The sequence below is a fragment of the Bufo bufo genome, chromosome 3 (assembly GCF_905171765.1).
Source record: "Bufo bufo chromosome 3, aBufBuf1.1, whole genome shotgun sequence".
In the NCBI taxonomy this organism is placed as follows: domain Eukaryota; kingdom Metazoa; phylum Chordata; class Amphibia; order Anura; family Bufonidae; genus Bufo; species Bufo bufo.
Window position 1 is genome coordinate 690,178,747 of NC_053391.1, and position 19,408 is coordinate 690,198,154.

The following is a 19,408-nucleotide window of genomic DNA, read 5'->3' on the forward strand; positions in this document are numbered from 1 at the left end:
ATACTCTGTGCTGTTGGGAACCCTGCTCCGTCCACTACGTTTGTGGCCTCACATCATTACCCTACCTCTGTCTGTGCTTATTACCTTCATCGCGTGAGTAAGCACATCAACGTCCCCCACAAGATGAGCACTCTGCTCTCCTGAAATACTCTGTGCTGCTGGATGATCCAACTCCTTCCACTACGCAATTCTTACTCAGTAGTGACCTCCCACATATTTTAGCACACCTATTTCCTGAAATACTCTGTGCTGCTCCTTACACTATGTACCGTAACTAAGTGTATGACCTCCCACAAGATCAGCACACATCTTCTGAAATACTCTGTGCTGCTGGTGACCCTGCTCCTTCTGCTATGTCTGTGACTTTCCACACGCTTAGAACACTCTTCTCCTGAAATTCTCTGTACTGCTGGATAATCCTGCTCCCACACGTTTAGCACGCTCTTTTCCTGAAATACTCTGTGCTTCTACAGGATCCTGCTCCTTCCACTATTTATCTCAGTCTGTGACCTCCCATAAGATCAGCACACTCCTCTCCTGAAATACTCTGTACTGCTGGGGACCCTGCTCCTTCCATTATGTCTGTGACCCCCAAACATGTAGCACGCTCCTTTCCTGAAATTCTCTGTGCTGCTGGGAACCCTGCTCCTTCCACTATGTAACCCTCAGTCTGTGACCTCCCATAAGATCAACACACTTATTTCCTGAAATCCTCTGTGCTGCTGGTATCTCTGCTCCTTCCACTATGTCTGTGACCTCCCAAACATTTAGCACACTCTTCTCCTGAAATCCTCTGTGCTGCTGGAGGATCCTGGTCCTCACACTATGTATCTCTGTCTGTGACCTCCACAAGATCCGCACAATCCTCTCCTGAAATTCTCTGTACTGCTGGGGACCCTGCTCTTTCCACTATGTCTATGATCTCCCACACATTTAGCACGCTGATTTCCTGAAATCCTCTGTGCTGCTGGTATCCCTGCTCCTTCCACTATGTATGTGACCTCCCAAACGTTTAGCACACTCTTCTCCTGAAATCCTCTGTGCTGCTGGAGGATCCTGCTCCTCACACTATATATCTCTGTCTGTGACCTCCCATAAGATCAGCACACTCTCCTGAAATTCTCTGTGCTGCTGGTATCCCTGCTCCTTCCACTATGCCTGTGACCTCCCACACATTCAGCACGCTCCTTTCCTGAAATTCTCTGTACTGCTGGGGACCCTGCTCCTTCCACTATGTCTGTGACCTCCCAAACCTTTAGCACACACTTCTCCTGATATCCTCTGTGCTGCTGGTATCCCTGCTCCTTCCACTATGTCTGTGACTTCCCAAACATTTAGCACACACTTCTCCTGATATCCTCTGTGCTGCTGGTATCCCTGCTCCTTCCACTATGTCTGTGACCTCCCACACATTTAGCACGCTCCTTTCCTGAAATTCTCTGCGCTGCTGGGAACCCTGCTCCTTCCACTATGTATCTCTCAGTCTGTGACATCTCTCGGCAGACTGCACACTGTCTCGGACTGTCTAGATACTCTGTGCAGACTACAGGCCGCCATAAACTGCAGCCTGGACTGAGACTAGGAGCTCCTCCAGCCATCCTGTAGATTTGTATCCCCGTATGCATCCCACTGATAACATTATATTATGGAATCACTACACAAGCAATTGCCCAATCTATTCTGCAGAACAGTCCATGGATACATCCCTAGCCTGGTCCCTGCGATGGACTGCTGCATTGGGGGGGGAAGGGACATGTATTTTGCTGACATCACTTGTCCAGGGAGCAATTCTGATCCCAGCAATTGCTACTTAAGTAACTGGAACCTTGCTTATGCCTTTTTTTAACCCCTTAATCGCCAGTGCTCCTGATGTCCCTGCAGTAGACAGCGGCGTCCCCGCAGCAGCACGTGTTTTCCATCACATAGAACCATGGACAGCGAAGTCTGCAGACTGGGAATGAGCGGAGGCGCAGCGTGCTCACGAAGAGCTGCTGCGAGGCACAGGCGTCCACTGTCTACGGCAGAGATCAGCAACCTTCCGCACTCCAGCTGTTGTGAAACTACAACTCCCAGCATGCTCCTTTCACTTCTGTGGGAGTTCAGAGAACAGCCAAACAAGTGTGCATGATGGGAGATGTAGTTTCACGACAGCCGGAGGTCGCTGACCCCTGGTCTATGGGATGACTGCCATTCTCTCTCTTCATGCTGCATGGAGTGCTGCGGTTTAGGGAATTGCACTATGAGTAATTCCCTAGCTGTGAACCTACAGCAGACTGCAGTGTAATGGCCTCGGTGCTGTTTATGGAGCCTGTATTCTGTATTGTTATCTGTTCTGTAGGAGTTACAGATGGGGGAGGGGTCAAGAGCGGGCACAAGGTCACCCGGAGGAGGGGGTCAGTATGTATTTACTGGTGGCCCAAACGTTGGTGTATAATCTATAAATGGTGTCGGTCAGTGGCTCCAGACCGGTGCAACTCTGAGGACACTAGGACACAAAGGGCTGGAGCTATCAAACAATGGACACTGGGGATTAGGACTACACCTGACACCCAGGACTGGGGCTACAAACCACTGGACACCAGGGAGTGGGGCTATAAACCACTGGACACCAGGGAGTGGGGCTATAAACCACTGGACACCAGGGAGTGGGGCTATAAACCACTGGACACCAGGGAGTGGGGCTATAAACCACTGGACACCAGGGAGTGGGGCTATAAACCACTGGACACCAGGGAGTGGGGCTATAAACCACTGGACACCAGGGAGTGGGGCTATAAACCACTGGACACCAGGGAGTGGGGCTATAAAACACTGGACACCAGGGAGTGGGGCTATAAACCACTGGACACCAGGGAGTGGGGCTATAAAACACTGGACACCAGGGAGTGGGGCTATAAAACACTGGACACCAGGGAGTGGGGCTGTAAACCTCTGGACACCAGGGAGTGGGGCTGTAAACCTCTGGACACCAGGGAGTGGGGCTGTAAACCTCTGGACACCAGGGAGTGGGGCTGTAAACCTCTGGACACCAGGGAGTGGGGCTGTAAACCTCTGGACACCAGGGAGTGGGGCTGTAAACCTCTGGACACCAGGGAGTGGGGCTACAAACCACTGGACACCAGGGAGTGGGGCTACAAACCACTGGACACCAGGGAGTGGGGCTATAAACCACTGGACACCAGGGAGTGGGGCTATAAACCACTGGACACCAGGGAGTGGGGCTGTAAATCTCTGGACACCAGGGAGTGGGGCTGTAAACCTCTGGACACCAGGGAGTGTGGCTGTAAACCACTGGACACCAGGGAGTGGGGCTGTAAAACACTGGGCACCAGGGAGTGGGGCTGTAAACCACTGGACACCAGGGAGTGGGGCTGTAAACCTCTGGACACCAGGGAGTGGGGCTGTAAACCTCTGGACACCAGGGAGTGGGGCTGTAAACCTCTGGACACCAGGGAGTGGGGCTGTAAACCTCTGGACACCAGGGAGTGGGGCTGTAAACCTCTGGACACCAGGGAGTGGGGCTACAAACCACTGGACACCAGGGAGTGGGGCTGTAAACCTCTGGACACCAGGGAGTGGGGCTGTAAACCTCTGGACACCAGGGAGTGGGGCTGTAAACCTCTGGACACCAGGGAGTGGGGCTGTAAACCTCTGGACACCAGGGAGTGGGGCTGTAAACCTCTGGACACCAGGGAGTGGGGCTGTAAACCTCTGGACACCAGGGAGTGGGGCTGTAAACCTCTGGACACCAGGGAGTGGGGCTGTAAACCACTGGACACCAGGGAGTGGGGCTGTAAACCTCTGGACACCAGGGAGTGGGGCTACAAACCATTGGACACCAGGGAGTGGGGCTGTAAATCTCTGGACACCAGGGAGTGGGGCTGTAAACCTCTGTAAACTGGGGCTATAAAAATATATACCATTAGACACCAGGGAAAGGATAAACTGCTGGAAACTAGGGACTGGGGCTATAAATCAACTACCGGCAACCAAATAGCCAAACAGTATTAGCACTGTCTGACGAGACCGCTGTGTGGGCACTCTATTGAGAGACTATTGTGTGAGGACTGATTGGAGGCTTTACGGAGTGAGCACACTACCAAGGGGTTTTATTATGTGAGCACTCTATAACGGTACCACTGTGTGACTCCTATCAGGAGACTATTGTGTGAGCGGTTTATTGTTTGATTATTGTGTGAGCACTCTATCTGGACTACAGCACTCTATCAGGGGACTGTTGTGTGAGCACTCTATCTGGACTACAGCACTCTATCAGGGGACTGTTGTGTGAGCACTCTATCTGGACTACAGCACTCTATCAGGGGACTGTTGTGTGAACACTCTATCTGAACTACAGCATCTTATCAGGGGACTGTTGTGTGAACACTCTATCTGAACTACAGCACTCTATCAGGGGACTATTGTGTGTGCACTCTATCGGAGGAACAGACTGCTGGAGTTTACAGTATCCTCCGGATCCTTAGTAACTGTAATGGGAATCCGGCACTTATGTCTGGCACTTTTTGTCCGGCTGAAAGCCGCCGTTGCACGCTGGATTACAGTGACCGGATATTGTGACTGTTCTGTAACCACTCTATCATGGGTCAATTCTACAGCGTTCTCATAAAATGTATGTTTCAATATCTCTGCTTGTTATCAGTGAAAGAAAACACTCTTGTTTACATTCTAGACAATGCTCTGTGAGCTGAGGTTTGCTACAATGTATCAGTCTGGAGTCCAGGCTGGGAGCTCACAGAGCATTGTCCAGATCTGGTAGAACTGTATCCACTTTCCAGCTGAGAACAGGACTGGCTACCTACAGGTTTACTGCCTCTGAATGGAAACCGGACCATTCTCATTTACTGACAGTCACATAGTTAATACGGTTGAAAAAAGACAAACGTCCATCAAGTTCAACCAAGGGATCGGTGGGGACGCGAATCCCAGAAGGAAGTGAGACTCAGATTTCTACACATTTTTTATAAGCATTAATGTCATTTACTTTTAAGAATTTGTCTAAACCCTTTTATAACCGTCCCCTGTTCCTGCTGTGACCACGTCCTGAGGACATCTATTCCACAGATTCACAGCTCTCACAGTAAAGAAGCTTTGACGCTTCTGGAGACTGAGTCGGAGGCAGTGCCCCCTTGTCTTTTGAGGACATTTTACATGGGACAGTTTTTCACCGTATTTTTTGTATGGCCCATTTATATACTTGTACAGGTTAATCATGTCTCCCCTTAGACGTCTCTTCTCAAGACTAAATAAATGTAATTCTTTTAATCTTTCTTCAACAAGCAAAGATCTTGAAAATGACAAGGAAACATAAAGTAACCGCAAGATCGTCCTACAGATGCCATTGTGGTAGGACCTTCCCATCACTGACACCAGCCCTGACCCTTACTCCTCCTTCACAAGTGTGACCTCTCCCTCTGCTCCCTAGTCCAATGGCGGTGGCTTTACCCCTCTCCTGCTCCCACTTGGCATTGAGTACAATGATCTCAGGTTTGTGAATATTTGGCCATAGCGATTCCCAACCCAGTAAAGTCCTGACAATCAGTCCCAGTACAAAACGTTGCACTCAAGGATAATCACTTCCCACGCGTTTCAATCCCCACTCCTGTTCTGTGCCCTCGTGTGGCCACCACTTCACAGCTGAACTCCTGCTGCTTCTGCACCTCAGCATTTTACAGTTCTCCTCATCTCCGGTGAATACGGCAGGGATGTCGTGAACTGACTGGGCGGCCGCGGGTCACTGAATGGATTTGGCTGAACGGACACACTAATAAGAAGGGGGTGCACATGCTTCTGGCCATATAACATATATGAGACACACTACAGACTACTGAAGGGGACGGCGGCTTCTAATCGCCCTGAGGAGATACAGTAAGTGCAGACAGAGCCGTCAGATCCACACACAATCAGCCCGAGGTATAATACAGATTGCATATACTATAACAGGTGACACGGCTGTAATAACACTATAGAAACGGTGTGTAAGAGAGCCCCCTGCTGGCTGAGCCACACATCTCACCCGGCATCTGCACGTTACTGGGAAATCGTAATATTGTATCAGAGGCTTGTGTAATAACTGATACAATGTAACTAACGGAATCATAGAAAGAAATATAACCATTATCCCGCAGGATCCATCAACAGCAAACAGGAACAAATTATAGCGGCCTGTAGTCTGTGAGGGGTATATTTACTGACACAACACACAGGATAAGGACGCCGACACTTGGGGTACAGGATAAGGACGCCGACACTTGGGGTACAGGATAATGTCACCTGGGGTACAGGATAATGTCACACTGACACTCGGGGTACAGGATAATGACAGACACTTGGGGTGCAGGATAATGACACTTGGGGTACAGGATAATGACACTGACACTTGGGGTACAGGATAATGACACTGACACTTGGGGTACAGGATATTGTCACGCTGACACTTGGGGTACAGGATATTGTCACGCTGACACTTGGGGTACAGGATATTGTCACGCTGACACTTGGGGTACAGGATAATGACACTGACACTTGGGGTACGGGATAATGACACTCGGGGTACAGGATAATGACACTGACACTTGGGGTACAGGATAATGACACTGACACTTGGGGTACAGGATATTGTCACGCTGACACTTGGGGTACAGGATATTGTCACGCTGACACTTGGGGTACAGGATATTGTCACGCTGACACTTGGAGTACAGGATAATGACACTGACACTTGGGGTACAGGATAATGACACTGACACTTGGGGTACAGGATATTGTCACGCTGACACTTGGGGTACAGGATATTGTCACGCTGACACTTGGGGTACAGGATATTGTCACGCTGACACTTGGAGTACAGGATAATGACACTGACACTTGGGGTGCAGGATAATGGCACGCTGACACTTGGGGTACAGGATAATGACACTGACACTTGGGGTAAAGGATAATGACACTGACATTTGGGGTACAGGATAATGACACTGACACTTGGAGTACAGGATAATGACGCTGACACTTGGGGTACAGGATAATGGCACGCTGACACTTGGGGTAAAGGATAATGACACTGACACTTGGGGTACAGGATAATGGCACGCTGACACTTGGGGTACAGGATAATGGCACGCTGACACTTGGGGTACAGGATAATGACACGCTGACACTTGGGGTACAGGATAATGACGCTGACACTTGGGGTACAGGATAATGGCACGCTGACACTTGGGGTACAGGATAATGACACGCTGACACTTGGGGTACAGGATAATGACGCTGACACTTGGGGTACAGGATAATGACACACTGACACTTGGAGTACAGGATAATGACACTGACACTTGGAGTACAGGATAATGACGCTGACACTTGGGGTACAGGATAATGGCACGCTGACACTTGGGGTACAGGATAATGACACACTGACACTTGGGGTACAGGATAATGACGCTGACACTTGGGGTACAGGATAATGACACTGACACTTGGAGTACAGGATAATGACGCTGACACTTGGAGTACAGGATAATGACACTCGGGGTACAGGATAATGACACTGACACTTGGGGTACAGGATAATGACGCTGACACTTGGGGTGCAGGATAATGACACTGACACTTGGGGTGCAGGATAATGACACTGACACTTGGGGTGCAGGATAATGACACTCGGGGTGCAGGATAATGACACTGACACTTGGGGTGCAGGATAATGACACTGACACTTGGGGTACAGGATAATGACACTGACACTTGGGGTACAGGATAATGACACTGACACTTGGGGTGCAGGATAATGACACTGACACTTGGGGTGCAGGATAATGACACTGACACTTGGGGTACGGGATAATGACACTGACACTTGGGGTACAGGATAATGGCACTGACACTTGGGGTACAGGATAATGACACTGACACTTGGGGTACGGGATAATGACACTGACACTTGGGGTACAGGATAATGACGCTGACACTTGGGGTACAGGATAATGACGCTGACACTTGGGGTACAGGATAATGACGCTGACACTTGGGGTACAGGATAATGACGCTGACACTTGGGGTACAGGATAATGACGCTGTAGTAAATGTTTAGCGCAGTTGTGGTCATATTCTGTGCTGCAGTGTGATAATTGGTGCAGTGATGTCATTACGCCTGCTGGGTGGAGTAGTAGAGAGCAGAGGCCGAGGATCATTCTCCAGGGGCAGCATTACTGTATAGGAAACACTAAGAGGACAAAACTACTGCGAGGGGGGGGGGGGGGGCACTAAGGGGCCAGTACTACTGTAAGGGGGCATAACTACTGTGTGGTGGAACTAACAGACCAGCATTACTGTAAGGGGGCATTAAAGGGGGGGCCTTCAAAAATTTGCAGTAGGGCCCAGGCTTTTCTACGCCCCTGAGTCGGGTCATGTAAATACATTTCTGCACCTTTGTAAGGTACCAATTCTTCTCTGATTGCTGTCTTTGAATGAGACCATTCTTATTTACATCCATAGAATAAAAACTGGTATAAATCTAATTCTTCTCACAGCTGAGAACCTGTTACAATTGCATCCTATACAATGAACTATGACCTAAACACATTGTTACAATGTATCAGTCTGGTGTACGTGACTCCCACAGGACAGCGCCACGGCAGACAAAGCTCCAAATTTCCTGCATGGGCCTAAAAATACATGATAAAATTCTGCCTGCAGCCACCACTAGAGGGAGCCCCCTGCTGACTGTGTTATTATCAGTGAGCTCCCCCTAGTGGTGACTAGGGGTAATGAGAGCCTGGGACCAATGCACGGAACGGCCGCACAACGGCTGTGTGCATGAGGCCTCAGGCAGATGCAGGGTTTCCTCCATGAACCTGCACTCTCTCTCGGTGTTAACAATGGTTCCATTCACTGACAGCAAGCAGCTTGAAAACAGTGATATGCGTAAACACAGAATCAATTGGAAAGTTGCAGATATATATTTTTTTATAAATACAGTGGTTAAGCTTTATTTAAAGGACACCGGCCCTTTAAATAAATCACCTTCCTCCCGATGTTTACCAGATCAGCGGCACAGGAGGAGATAAGTGGCGCCTCCTCCAGAACCTGGGATACCAGCTGTGAAATCTCTGGCTCTTGGGAAGCAGCTGTATGGCCAGTGATGGCGATGCCAGGTTAGTATGAGATCTACATGGCAGTGACACCCCAGCCGCCCAGGGCGCCGCTCCTCGCCCCGGGCACTGACCACAGTGCACAGCAGGCGGTACTGCGATCAGTCCCATGTAAATAGATCACTGGATAATGAAATGTTCTGTATGATTCTAACAGGCTTTGCGCAATTCCTTGCAGGTTTCAAGATCTCTGCTTGCAGTCAATAAAGGGCAGCATTCTTATCACATGCGGAGTCTAGAGGCCAATCTTGACAGCTGAGGGTGCGTTACAGCGTATCCAGTCTAGACAATCCGGACTGACACACTTTGTCTACACTGATACATTGTAACAAACTCTCAGGGCAGGAGAAAGTTTTGTGCTGCTGATGTGATTACCTCGCCTGGATACACGAGTAGCAAACCATCAGCTCTGAGAAGAGGCAGGTCTGTACTGCACAGGTATAGGAGGGGCTCTCTGGGATTTTCATATCATTTCAGGACAGGTCACCAACATCAGACCGGCGGGGGTCCGACTCCCGGCACCCCCACTGATCAGCTGCGGCGAGCGCTGTAGCCTCCTCTCAAAGCCTACCAAGCACAGCGCCGTACATTGGATAGTGGTCGTATTTGGTACTGCAGCTCAGTCCCATTCACTGGAAGGGGACGGAGCGGCGCCCAGGTCACATGACCGACGAATGTGGCGTCACTGGCCTAGAAGAGGCTGCAGCACTCATCGCGGCGTCGCGACTTCTTACAACAGCCAATCAGTGGAGTCCTGGGAGGTCCATTACCGAAACGGATGACAGGTCATCAGCAGGTACAGACCAGGGACCCCTTTAAGCCAAGACAAACGCAGGTTAAAACCAAGGACCCCAGTGCAGCAAAGCACCAGTGCTAACCCCGTCTGTCTGTCTCATATCTATCTAATATCTCTCTCTCACACACCTCTCTCTCTCACACACACACATCTCTCTCTCTCACACACACACATCTCTCTCTCTCACACACACATCTCTCTCTCACACACACACACACACCTCTCTCTCTCACACACACACATCTCTCTCTCTCACACACACATCTCTCTCTCTCACACACACATCTCTCTCTCTCACACACACATCTCTCTCTCTCACACACCTCTCTCACACACCTCTCTCACACACCTCTCTCTCTCTCTCTCTCTCTCACACACACCTCTCACATCTCTCTCTTACACACCTCTCTCTCACACACCTCTCTCTCTTACACACCTCTCTCATCTCTCTCTTACACACATCTCTCTCTTACACACATCTCTCTCTCACACCTCTTACACACATCTCTCTCTCACACCTCTTACACACATCTCTCTCACACCTCTTACATACCTCTCTCTCTCTCACACACATCTCTCTCACACACACATCTCTCTCACACACACCTCTCTTTCTTACACCTACACACCTCTCTCTCTCTCTCACACATCTCTCAATCTCTCTCACACACACACATCTCTCTCTCTCTTACACACCTCTCAATCTCTCTCACACATCTCTCTCTCACACACACATCTCTCTCTCTCACACACCTCTCATCTCTCACACATATCTCTCTCTTACACACCTCTCTCACACACACACCTCTCTCTTTCTTACACCTACACACCTCTCTCTCTCTCTCTCTCTTACACACATCTCTCTCTCTCTCTCACACACCTCTCATCTCTCACACATCTCTCTCTCACACACACCTCTCACATCTCTCTCACACATATCTCTCTCTCACATCTCTCTCTTACACACATCTCTCTCACACACACACCTCTCTCTTTCTTACACCTACACACATCTCTCTTACACACCTCTCTCTCTCACACAGATCTCTCAATCTCTCTCTCACACACACACACACACACCTCTCTCACACACCTCTCTCTCACATATCTCTCTCTTACACACCTCTCATCTCTCACACATCTCATCTCTCACACATATCTCTCTCTTACACACATCTCTCTCACACACACACCTCTCTCTTTCTTACACCTACACACCTCTCTCTCTCTCTCTCACACCTCTCACATACCTCTCTCTCTCACACACACCTCTCACACATATCTCTCTCACACCTCTCTCTCTCTCTCACACACACACACATCTCACATCTCTCTCACACATCTCTCTCTCACATATCTCTCTCTTACACACATCTCTCTCTCTCTCTCACACACACACACACATCTCTCTCTCTTACACACCTCTCACATCTCTCTCACACATATCTCTCTCTTACACACATCTCTCTCTCTCACACACACACACATCTCTCTCACACACACATCTCTCTCTCTCTCTCTCTCTCTCTCTCTTACATCACTACTTCTAGATGAGAGTTGTAGTTGTAGAGATCTGTGGACTCCACACTCGGGCCCCGGCTTTATTCGCCGCATCTCTTCGTACCCTCTGCGAGCACCATGGGGGGGGGGGCATTGTTCAGGCGTACGGCCCTATTACACGGAGCGAATATCGTACAGATTATCGCGCACACGAGCGAAAATGAAGGCGGACCGTGTGATGTAATAAGCGACAAATCGCCCATCGTGATCTTTCAGCTAAATAGCAGTCGCTCCTCGTTAATGGATCGGCGCGTACAACATGGAGTCGTCTACTCGCTGACGATCTCGTCCACGCCTCCGACCGCCTGTCCGCCACCTTTACAAGGAACGATTTAACAGTGTTAACGAGCTGCTACATCTTCGATCATTTATGGTGATCTGTAGGAGATCTGCCGGGGGTGATGGTACCTTTATTAACGCCTTGATTGCTGGACACCAGACTGCGTCCATGATGGGCGGTAAGCGACTGCTACCTCGGAACCGAAGCCGAGATCGGTTTCAAGTAATAAAGTGTTTTTCCATTTTAAAAATCAATTAACCAAGTTATTTAACGAAGTCATGCACGACTAACTCCGGCTCTTGGGAGCCCATACATTCTAATACTGTGCGGAGACGGAATTCCGTACCGGATTATTCTGAACGATCGGATGAAGCATCTGAATCTCGCTTCACTCATCTCCAGTAATAACCGTATAATCTACAGCACACACACCGTGCAATACAGAGATCACCACCATGAGGGGCCCCGGGCTCCGGATCCTCCTCCAGGAGTCGGCGCCTCTCGCTGTGGAGGACCCAGCCTGTCCCTGTATTACACAGTCAGCCATACATCATGTAATACTATGTTCTACCTGCAGAGGCCGCTGCCGAGAGAATGTACAAAATCCTGGGGCCACCAGCAAGGATTTCAGCTGAGCCGAGGGAAGCCACAACAACCCGCACCGAGCAATGCACCCACCTGCCTACCTGACTACCTACCTACTAGGGGTGGGCGATATAGGCGATATGCGATATAAATTTGTGCCACGATATGGATTTTGTGCATATCGCCGGACCGCGATATGACCATGGAGCGGTAGTGAATGATCGCGCTCTCGGCGAGCACCATGGTCTCCTGAGCCGGCACAGTGGAGAAGGAGGGAGTCCCTCCCTCCCCACTGTGCGCGGCTGCCGCTGACCACCAATAAGAACAGAGGATGAGGGGAGGGACTGTGGCCACTGCGCCACCAATGAATGCCTGAATACCAACATAGCGTTCATGTGCCGGCCATATCCCGGCCCCTATGACTGCGCGCTGCGATCCGCCGCAATTGAGAGGTTAATCGCGCGGATCACAGCGTCCCGTCAGAGGTCGGGTGCCGGGAATGTTCTTCAGTCTCTGCATTGATGGCAGTGGGCAGTTCCGATCAGAGTCCCAACAGTGTAATGCTGGGGCTCCGATCGGTTACCATGGCAGCCAGGACGCTACTGAAGTCCTGGCTGCGATGGTATGTTAGTGAGCAGCATTTTACTCACGTGCGCCGTGGCCGCCGGGCGCTCCTTCTTCTGTCTGTGCGGCACATTGCTAATGCTTATAGCATTAGCAATACGCCGCACAGACCTATGAGAAGAAGGAGCGCCCGGCGGCCACGGCGCACGCGAGTATAATGCTGCTCACTAACATACCATGGCAGCCAGGACTTCAGTAGCGTGACTCCTGGCTGCCATGGTAACCGATCGGATCCCCAGCATTACACTGTTGGGACTCTGATCGGAACTGTCCACTGCCACCAATGATGGGGGGGGGGAGGAGGGGGACCCTGTGGCCACTGCCACCAATGATTAATACTGGGGAGGGAGGGGGGGTGAGTTTGAGTTACCAGAGGGGGCTGATAAGAGGAAGAGGCTGGGGGGGCTGATCAGAGGCTGGGGGGCTGATCAGAGGCTGGGGGGCTGATCAGAGGCTGGGGGGCACATGAGAGGCTGGGGGGCACATGAGAGGCTGGGGGGCTGATCAGAGGCTGGGGGGCACATGAGAGGCTGGAGGGCGCATCAGAGGCTGGGGGGCGCATCAGAGGCTGGGGGGCGCATCAGAGGCTGGGGGGCGCATCAGAGGCTGGGGGGCGCATCAGAGGCTGGGGGGCGCATCAGAGGCTGGGGGGCGCATCAGAGACTGGCTGCCATGGTCAGCTCCCTGCTGTTGTGTGCACAAACCACAGGGCAGCAGGGAGAGTGTAAAGTCCTATTCACCCTAATAGAGCTCTACTAGGGTGAATATGACAAGGGTTCTAGCCCTTAAGGAGGCTAATAGTTATTAAATAAAAAGTAAAAAAAAAAAAAAAAAGTTTAACCCCCTCCCCAAAATTTAGAAAACAATATATTGCGATATATATCGCACATGCTTAAAATTATAATCGCAATATAGATTTTAGGCCATATCGCCCACCCCTACTGCCTACCTACCTACCTGCCTGACTACCTACCAGTATCTAAGTGCCATAACCTCTGTGATCAGCCGGGAGACATGGCACTGATATTGCACAGCTCCACACGACATCTACTACATTATCTGTACTCAGTTATCACTGTGTTATCTGTAGTGTTACATAGGACTGCAGGTGACATCTACTACATTATCTGTACTCAGATAGCCATGACTGTGTTATCTGTAGTGTTACATAGGACTGCAGGCGACATCTACTACATTATCTGTACTCAGAGAGTTATCACTGTGTTATCTGTGGCGTTACATAGGACTGCAGGTGACAACTGAGTACAGATAATGTAGTAGATATCACTGTGTTATCTGTGGTGTTACATAGGACTGCAGGTGACATCTACTACATTATCTGTACTCAGAGAGTTATCACTGTGTTATCTGTGGTGTTACATAGGACTGCAGGTGACATCTCCTACATTATCTGTACTCAGAGAGTTATCACTGTGTTATCTGTGGTGTTACATAGGACTGCAGGAGACATCTACTACATTATCTGTACTCCGAGAGCTATCACTGTGTTATCTGTGGTGTTACATAGGACTGCAGGTGGCATCTACTACATTATCTGTACTCAGAGAGTTATCACTGTGTTATCTGTGGTGTTACATAGGACTGCAGGAGACATCTACTACATTATCTGTACTCAGAGAGGTATCACTGTGTTATCTGTGGCGTTACATAGGACTGCAGGTGACATCTACTACATTATCTGTACTCAGAGAGTTATCACTGTGTTATCTGTGGTGTTACATAGGACTGCAGGTGACATCTCCTACATTATCTGTACTCAGAGAGCTATCACTGTGTTATCTGTGGTGTTACATAGGACTGCAGGTGACAACCTTCCTGTTGTATTTGTACAGCAGTATGACAGCCTTCATGGCCGCTGTTACGTCTCTTGTGGGGGGCACCGCGGAGCTGTGGGACCCCTGTGTCAGTGGAGCTATGATTGTTGTCACCCTGAGGCGGACACGGCGGTCGCAGTGTCAGCGATGCACCAGCTAGGGAAGAGCAGCCTTTCTATAAATCCTTCCCAGTCACTGAGAAGACACAGATCAAATACAAATGGACTGAACAGACACAATGCGTCATGGAAACCATCAGCAAGCTAATCAGTGCCGTCAGTTCTCTTCCATCTCACAAAGTGATGGCAGATCGCTAGTTTAAGCTATTGCTTTATAACTGGCGGAGATGTAACCTCTGTGACCCCTGCCAGGCGGGGGCAGCACTACAGCGGGGTGGCACCCATCTACTCTCAGGACCCCCGCCAGTCCCAGAGATCGGATCTCCACTGACCATAAAACCCTTTAATGCTGCACAAACACTGACTACACACAAAGCGATGATCAATGCACCATGGGGAAACCATCAGCAGGCAGGGCAAGTGGTACTGCTGCCCCCGCTGGGAGAGGTCATGGTGGCATCATTTGTATCGAGCTCTTAGTCACGTGACTTGTGCCCCCCCGACATCACACAGACAGGACACCTCACATTTATTGGAGATTTACTGACACGTCCCACGCACATCACACACCGACTTACCTCTTGCACACTCATACATTTCTCTTGCACTTACTGACACCTCAGACATTTCTTGCACACTCATAGACCTGACACTGTGACCTGCACACTCAGACCTCCTCCTCCTCCTCACACTCGCTCCTCTCATTTATTGCACTTTTACTGACTTTTCACTGACACTTACAGTATCTGATGGACTCACTGACCTGATGTAATGGCCTCTTCCACACTCAGAGTACAACACACCATTAGCTCACACTCAGTGACACATCGCCCTGGTTTATCTTCTGCACCTCACACCCCAATCTTTCACACACACTCACCTCATACCCCAATCTGTCACACTCAGCTCTGGCATTCACCTCACACACTCCTCTCTCGCACTCACCTCACACACTCCTCTCTCGCACTCACCTCACACTCCTCCTCTCTCGCACTCACCTCACACTCCTCTCTCGCACTCACCTCACACTCCTCCTCTCTCGCACTCACCTCACACTCCTCCTCTCTCGCACTCACCTCACACTCCTCCTCTCTCGCACTCACCTCACACTCCTCCTCTCTCGCACTCACCTCACACTCCTCCTCTCTCGCACTCACCTCACACTCCTCTCTCGCACTCACCTCACACTCACCTCTCTCGCACTCACCTCACACTCACCTCTCTCGCACTCACCTCACACTCCTCTCTAGCACTCACCTCACACACTCCTCTCCTGCACTCACCTCACACTCCTCTCCCGCACTCACCTCACACTCCTCTCTCGCACTCACCTCACACTCCTCTCTCGCACTCACACTCCTCCTCTCTCGCACTCACCTCACACTCCTCTCTCGCACTCACCTCACACACTCCTCTCTCGCACTCACCTCACACACTCCTCTCTCGCACTCACCTCACACACTCCTCTCTCGCACTCACCTCACACTCCTCTCTCGCACTCACCTCACACTCCTCTCTCGCACTCACCTCACACTCCTCTCTCGCACTCACCTCACACTCCTCTCTCGCACTCACCTCACACTCACCTCTCTCGCACTCACCTCACACTCACCTCTCTCGCACTCACCTCACTCTCCTCTCTCGCACTCACCTCACTCTCCTCTCTCGCACTCACCTCACTCTCCTCTCTCGCACTCACCTCACACTCACCTCTCTCGCACTCACCTCACACTCACCTCTCTCGCACTCACCTCACACTCCTCTCCTGCACTCACCTCACACTCCTCTCCCGCACTCACCTCACACTCCTCTCCCGCACTCACCTCACACTCCTCTCTCGCACTCACCTCACACTCCTCTCTCGCACTCACACTCCTCCTCTCTCGCACTCACCTCACACTCCTCTCTCGCACTCACCTCACACTCCTCTCTCGCACTCACCTCACACACTCCTCTCTCGCACTCACCTCACACACTCCTCTCTCGCACTCACCTCACACACTCCTCTCTCGCACTCACCTCACACTCCTCTCTCGCACTCACCTCACACTCTCCTCTCGCACTCACCTCACACTCCTCTCTCGCACTCACCTCACACTCCTCTCTCGCACTCACCTCACTCTCCTCTCTCACACTCTCCTCTCTCGCACTCACCTCACACTCCTCTCTCGCACTCACCTCACACTCACCTCTCTCGCACTCACCTCACACTCACCTCTCTCGCACTCACCTCACTCTCCTCTCTCGCACTCACACTCCTCTCTCGCACTCACCTCACACTCCTCTCTCGCACTCACCTCACACTCACCTCTCTCGCACTCACCTCACACTCACCTCTCTCGCACTCACCTCACACTCCTCTCTAGCACTCACCTCACACTCCTCTCCCGCACTCACCTCACACTCCTCTCCCGCACTCACCTCACACTCCTCTCTCGCACTCACCTCACACTCCTCTCTCGCACTCACCTCACACTCCTCTCTCGCACTCACCTCACACACTCCTCTCTCGCACTCACCTCACACACTCCTCTCTCGCACTCACCTCACACACTCCTCTCTCGCACTCACCTCACACTCCTCTCTCGCACTCACCTCACACACTCCTCTCTCGCACTCACCTCACACTCACCTCTCTCGCACTCACCTCACACTCCTCTCTCGCACTCACCTCACACACTCCTCTCTCGCACTCACCTCACACACTCCTCTCTCGCACTCACCTCACACTCACCTCTCTCGCACTCACCTCACACTCCTCCTCTCTCGCACTCACCTCACACACTCCTCTCTCGCACTCACCTCACACACTCCTCTCTCGCACTCACACTCCTCTCTCGCACTCACCTCACACTCCTCCTCTCTCGCACTCACCTCACACACTCCTCTCTCGCACTCACCTCACACACTCCTCTCTCGCACTCACCTCACACTCACCTCTCTCGCACTCACCTCACACTCCTCTCTCGCACTCACCTCACACTCACCTCTCTCGCACTCACCTCACACACTCCTCTCTCGCACTCACCTCACACTCCTCCTCTCTCGCACTCACCTCACACACTCCTCTCTCGCACTCACCTCACACTCACCTCTCTCGCACTCACCTCACACTCCTCCTCTCTCGCACTCACCTCACACACTCCTCTCTCGCACTCACCTCACACACTCCTCTCTCGCACTCACCTCACACTCCTCTCTCGCACACACTGCCGGGGTACTCACGGGGTCGGGCTCTGGCGGGCGTGCTCCGGGCGGTGCAGAGCAGGGCCAGGGCTCCCAGGAGCAGGGCCAGCTCTCTGCCTGCGGGGGCCATGTCTCCTCCAGGTGCGGGGCTGCGCTGCTGCTGCTGCCTCCCGAGCGCTCACCCCGGGCTATAAGAGCTGAGCAGCCAGCGGGACACGGCGACGTCAGGCGGCTCTTCCCTGAGCAGCGCGGGGGGCGCCCCCTGCAGGACACAGCGGCAACTACAGCTCCAAGCCAGACCAATGTACTGCATAGCGGGAGCGTGTGTGCGACTACACTGAGGGCACCTGGGGAGGAACTACAAGACCCAGCCATCCCTGGCAGCATGACCCCCATTATATAGAAGAGGAAGCCTGGACTACAAGACCCAGCAATCCCTGGCAGCATGACCCCCCTCATATAGAACAGAAGCCAGGACTACAAGACCCAATAATCCCTGGCAGCATGACCCCCATCATATAGAACAGAAGCCTGGACTACAAGACCCAGCCACCCCTGCAGCATGACCCCCATCATATAGAAGAGGAAGCCTGGACTACAAGACCCAGCCATCCCTGGCAGCATGACCCCCATCATATAGAACAGAAGCCTGGACTACAAGACCCAGCAATCCCTGGCAGCATGACCCCCATCATATAGAACAGAAGCCAGGACTACAAGACCCAGCCATCCCTGGCAGCATGACCCCATCATATAAAACAGAAGCCTGGACTACAAGACCCAGCAATCCCTGGCAGCATAGCCCCCATCATATAGAACAGAAGCCTGGACTACAAGACCCAGCAATCCCTGGCAGCATGACCCCCATCATATAGAACATGAAGCCTGGACTACAAGACCCAGCAATCCCTGGCAGCATGACCCCCATCATATAGAACAGAAGCCTGGACTACAAGACCCAGCCACCCCTGCAGCATGACCCCCATCATATAGAAGAGGAAGCCTGGACTACAAGACCCAGCAATCCCTGGCAGCATGACCCCATCATATAAAACAGAAGCTAGGACTACAAGACCCAGCAATCCCTGGCAGCATGGCCCCCATCATATAGAACATGAAGCCTGGACTACAAGACTCAGCAATCACTGGCAGCATGACCCCCATCATATAGAACAGAAGCCTGGACTACAAGACCCAGCAATCCCTGACAGCATGACCCCCATCATATAGAACAGAAGCCTGGACTACAAGACCCA

General features: G+C 51.4%; 1 protein-coding gene across 1 annotated transcript in view; it reads right to left on the minus strand.

Annotated features, from left to right (window-relative positions):
* Nucleotides 1-18,333, minus strand: part of CHRDL2 (chordin like 2) — a 56,689-nt gene extending 38,356 nt beyond the window's left edge. The window contains exon 1 of the mRNA XM_040426546.1: nucleotides 18,192-18,333. Coding sequence (XP_040282480.1) covers nucleotides 18,192-18,282 — 91 coding nt within the window. The 5' untranslated portion in view covers nucleotides 18,283-18,333. The remainder of the gene's footprint in view (nucleotides 1-18,191) is intronic.
* Between the last annotated feature and the right edge of the window lie 1,075 nt (nucleotides 18,334-19,408).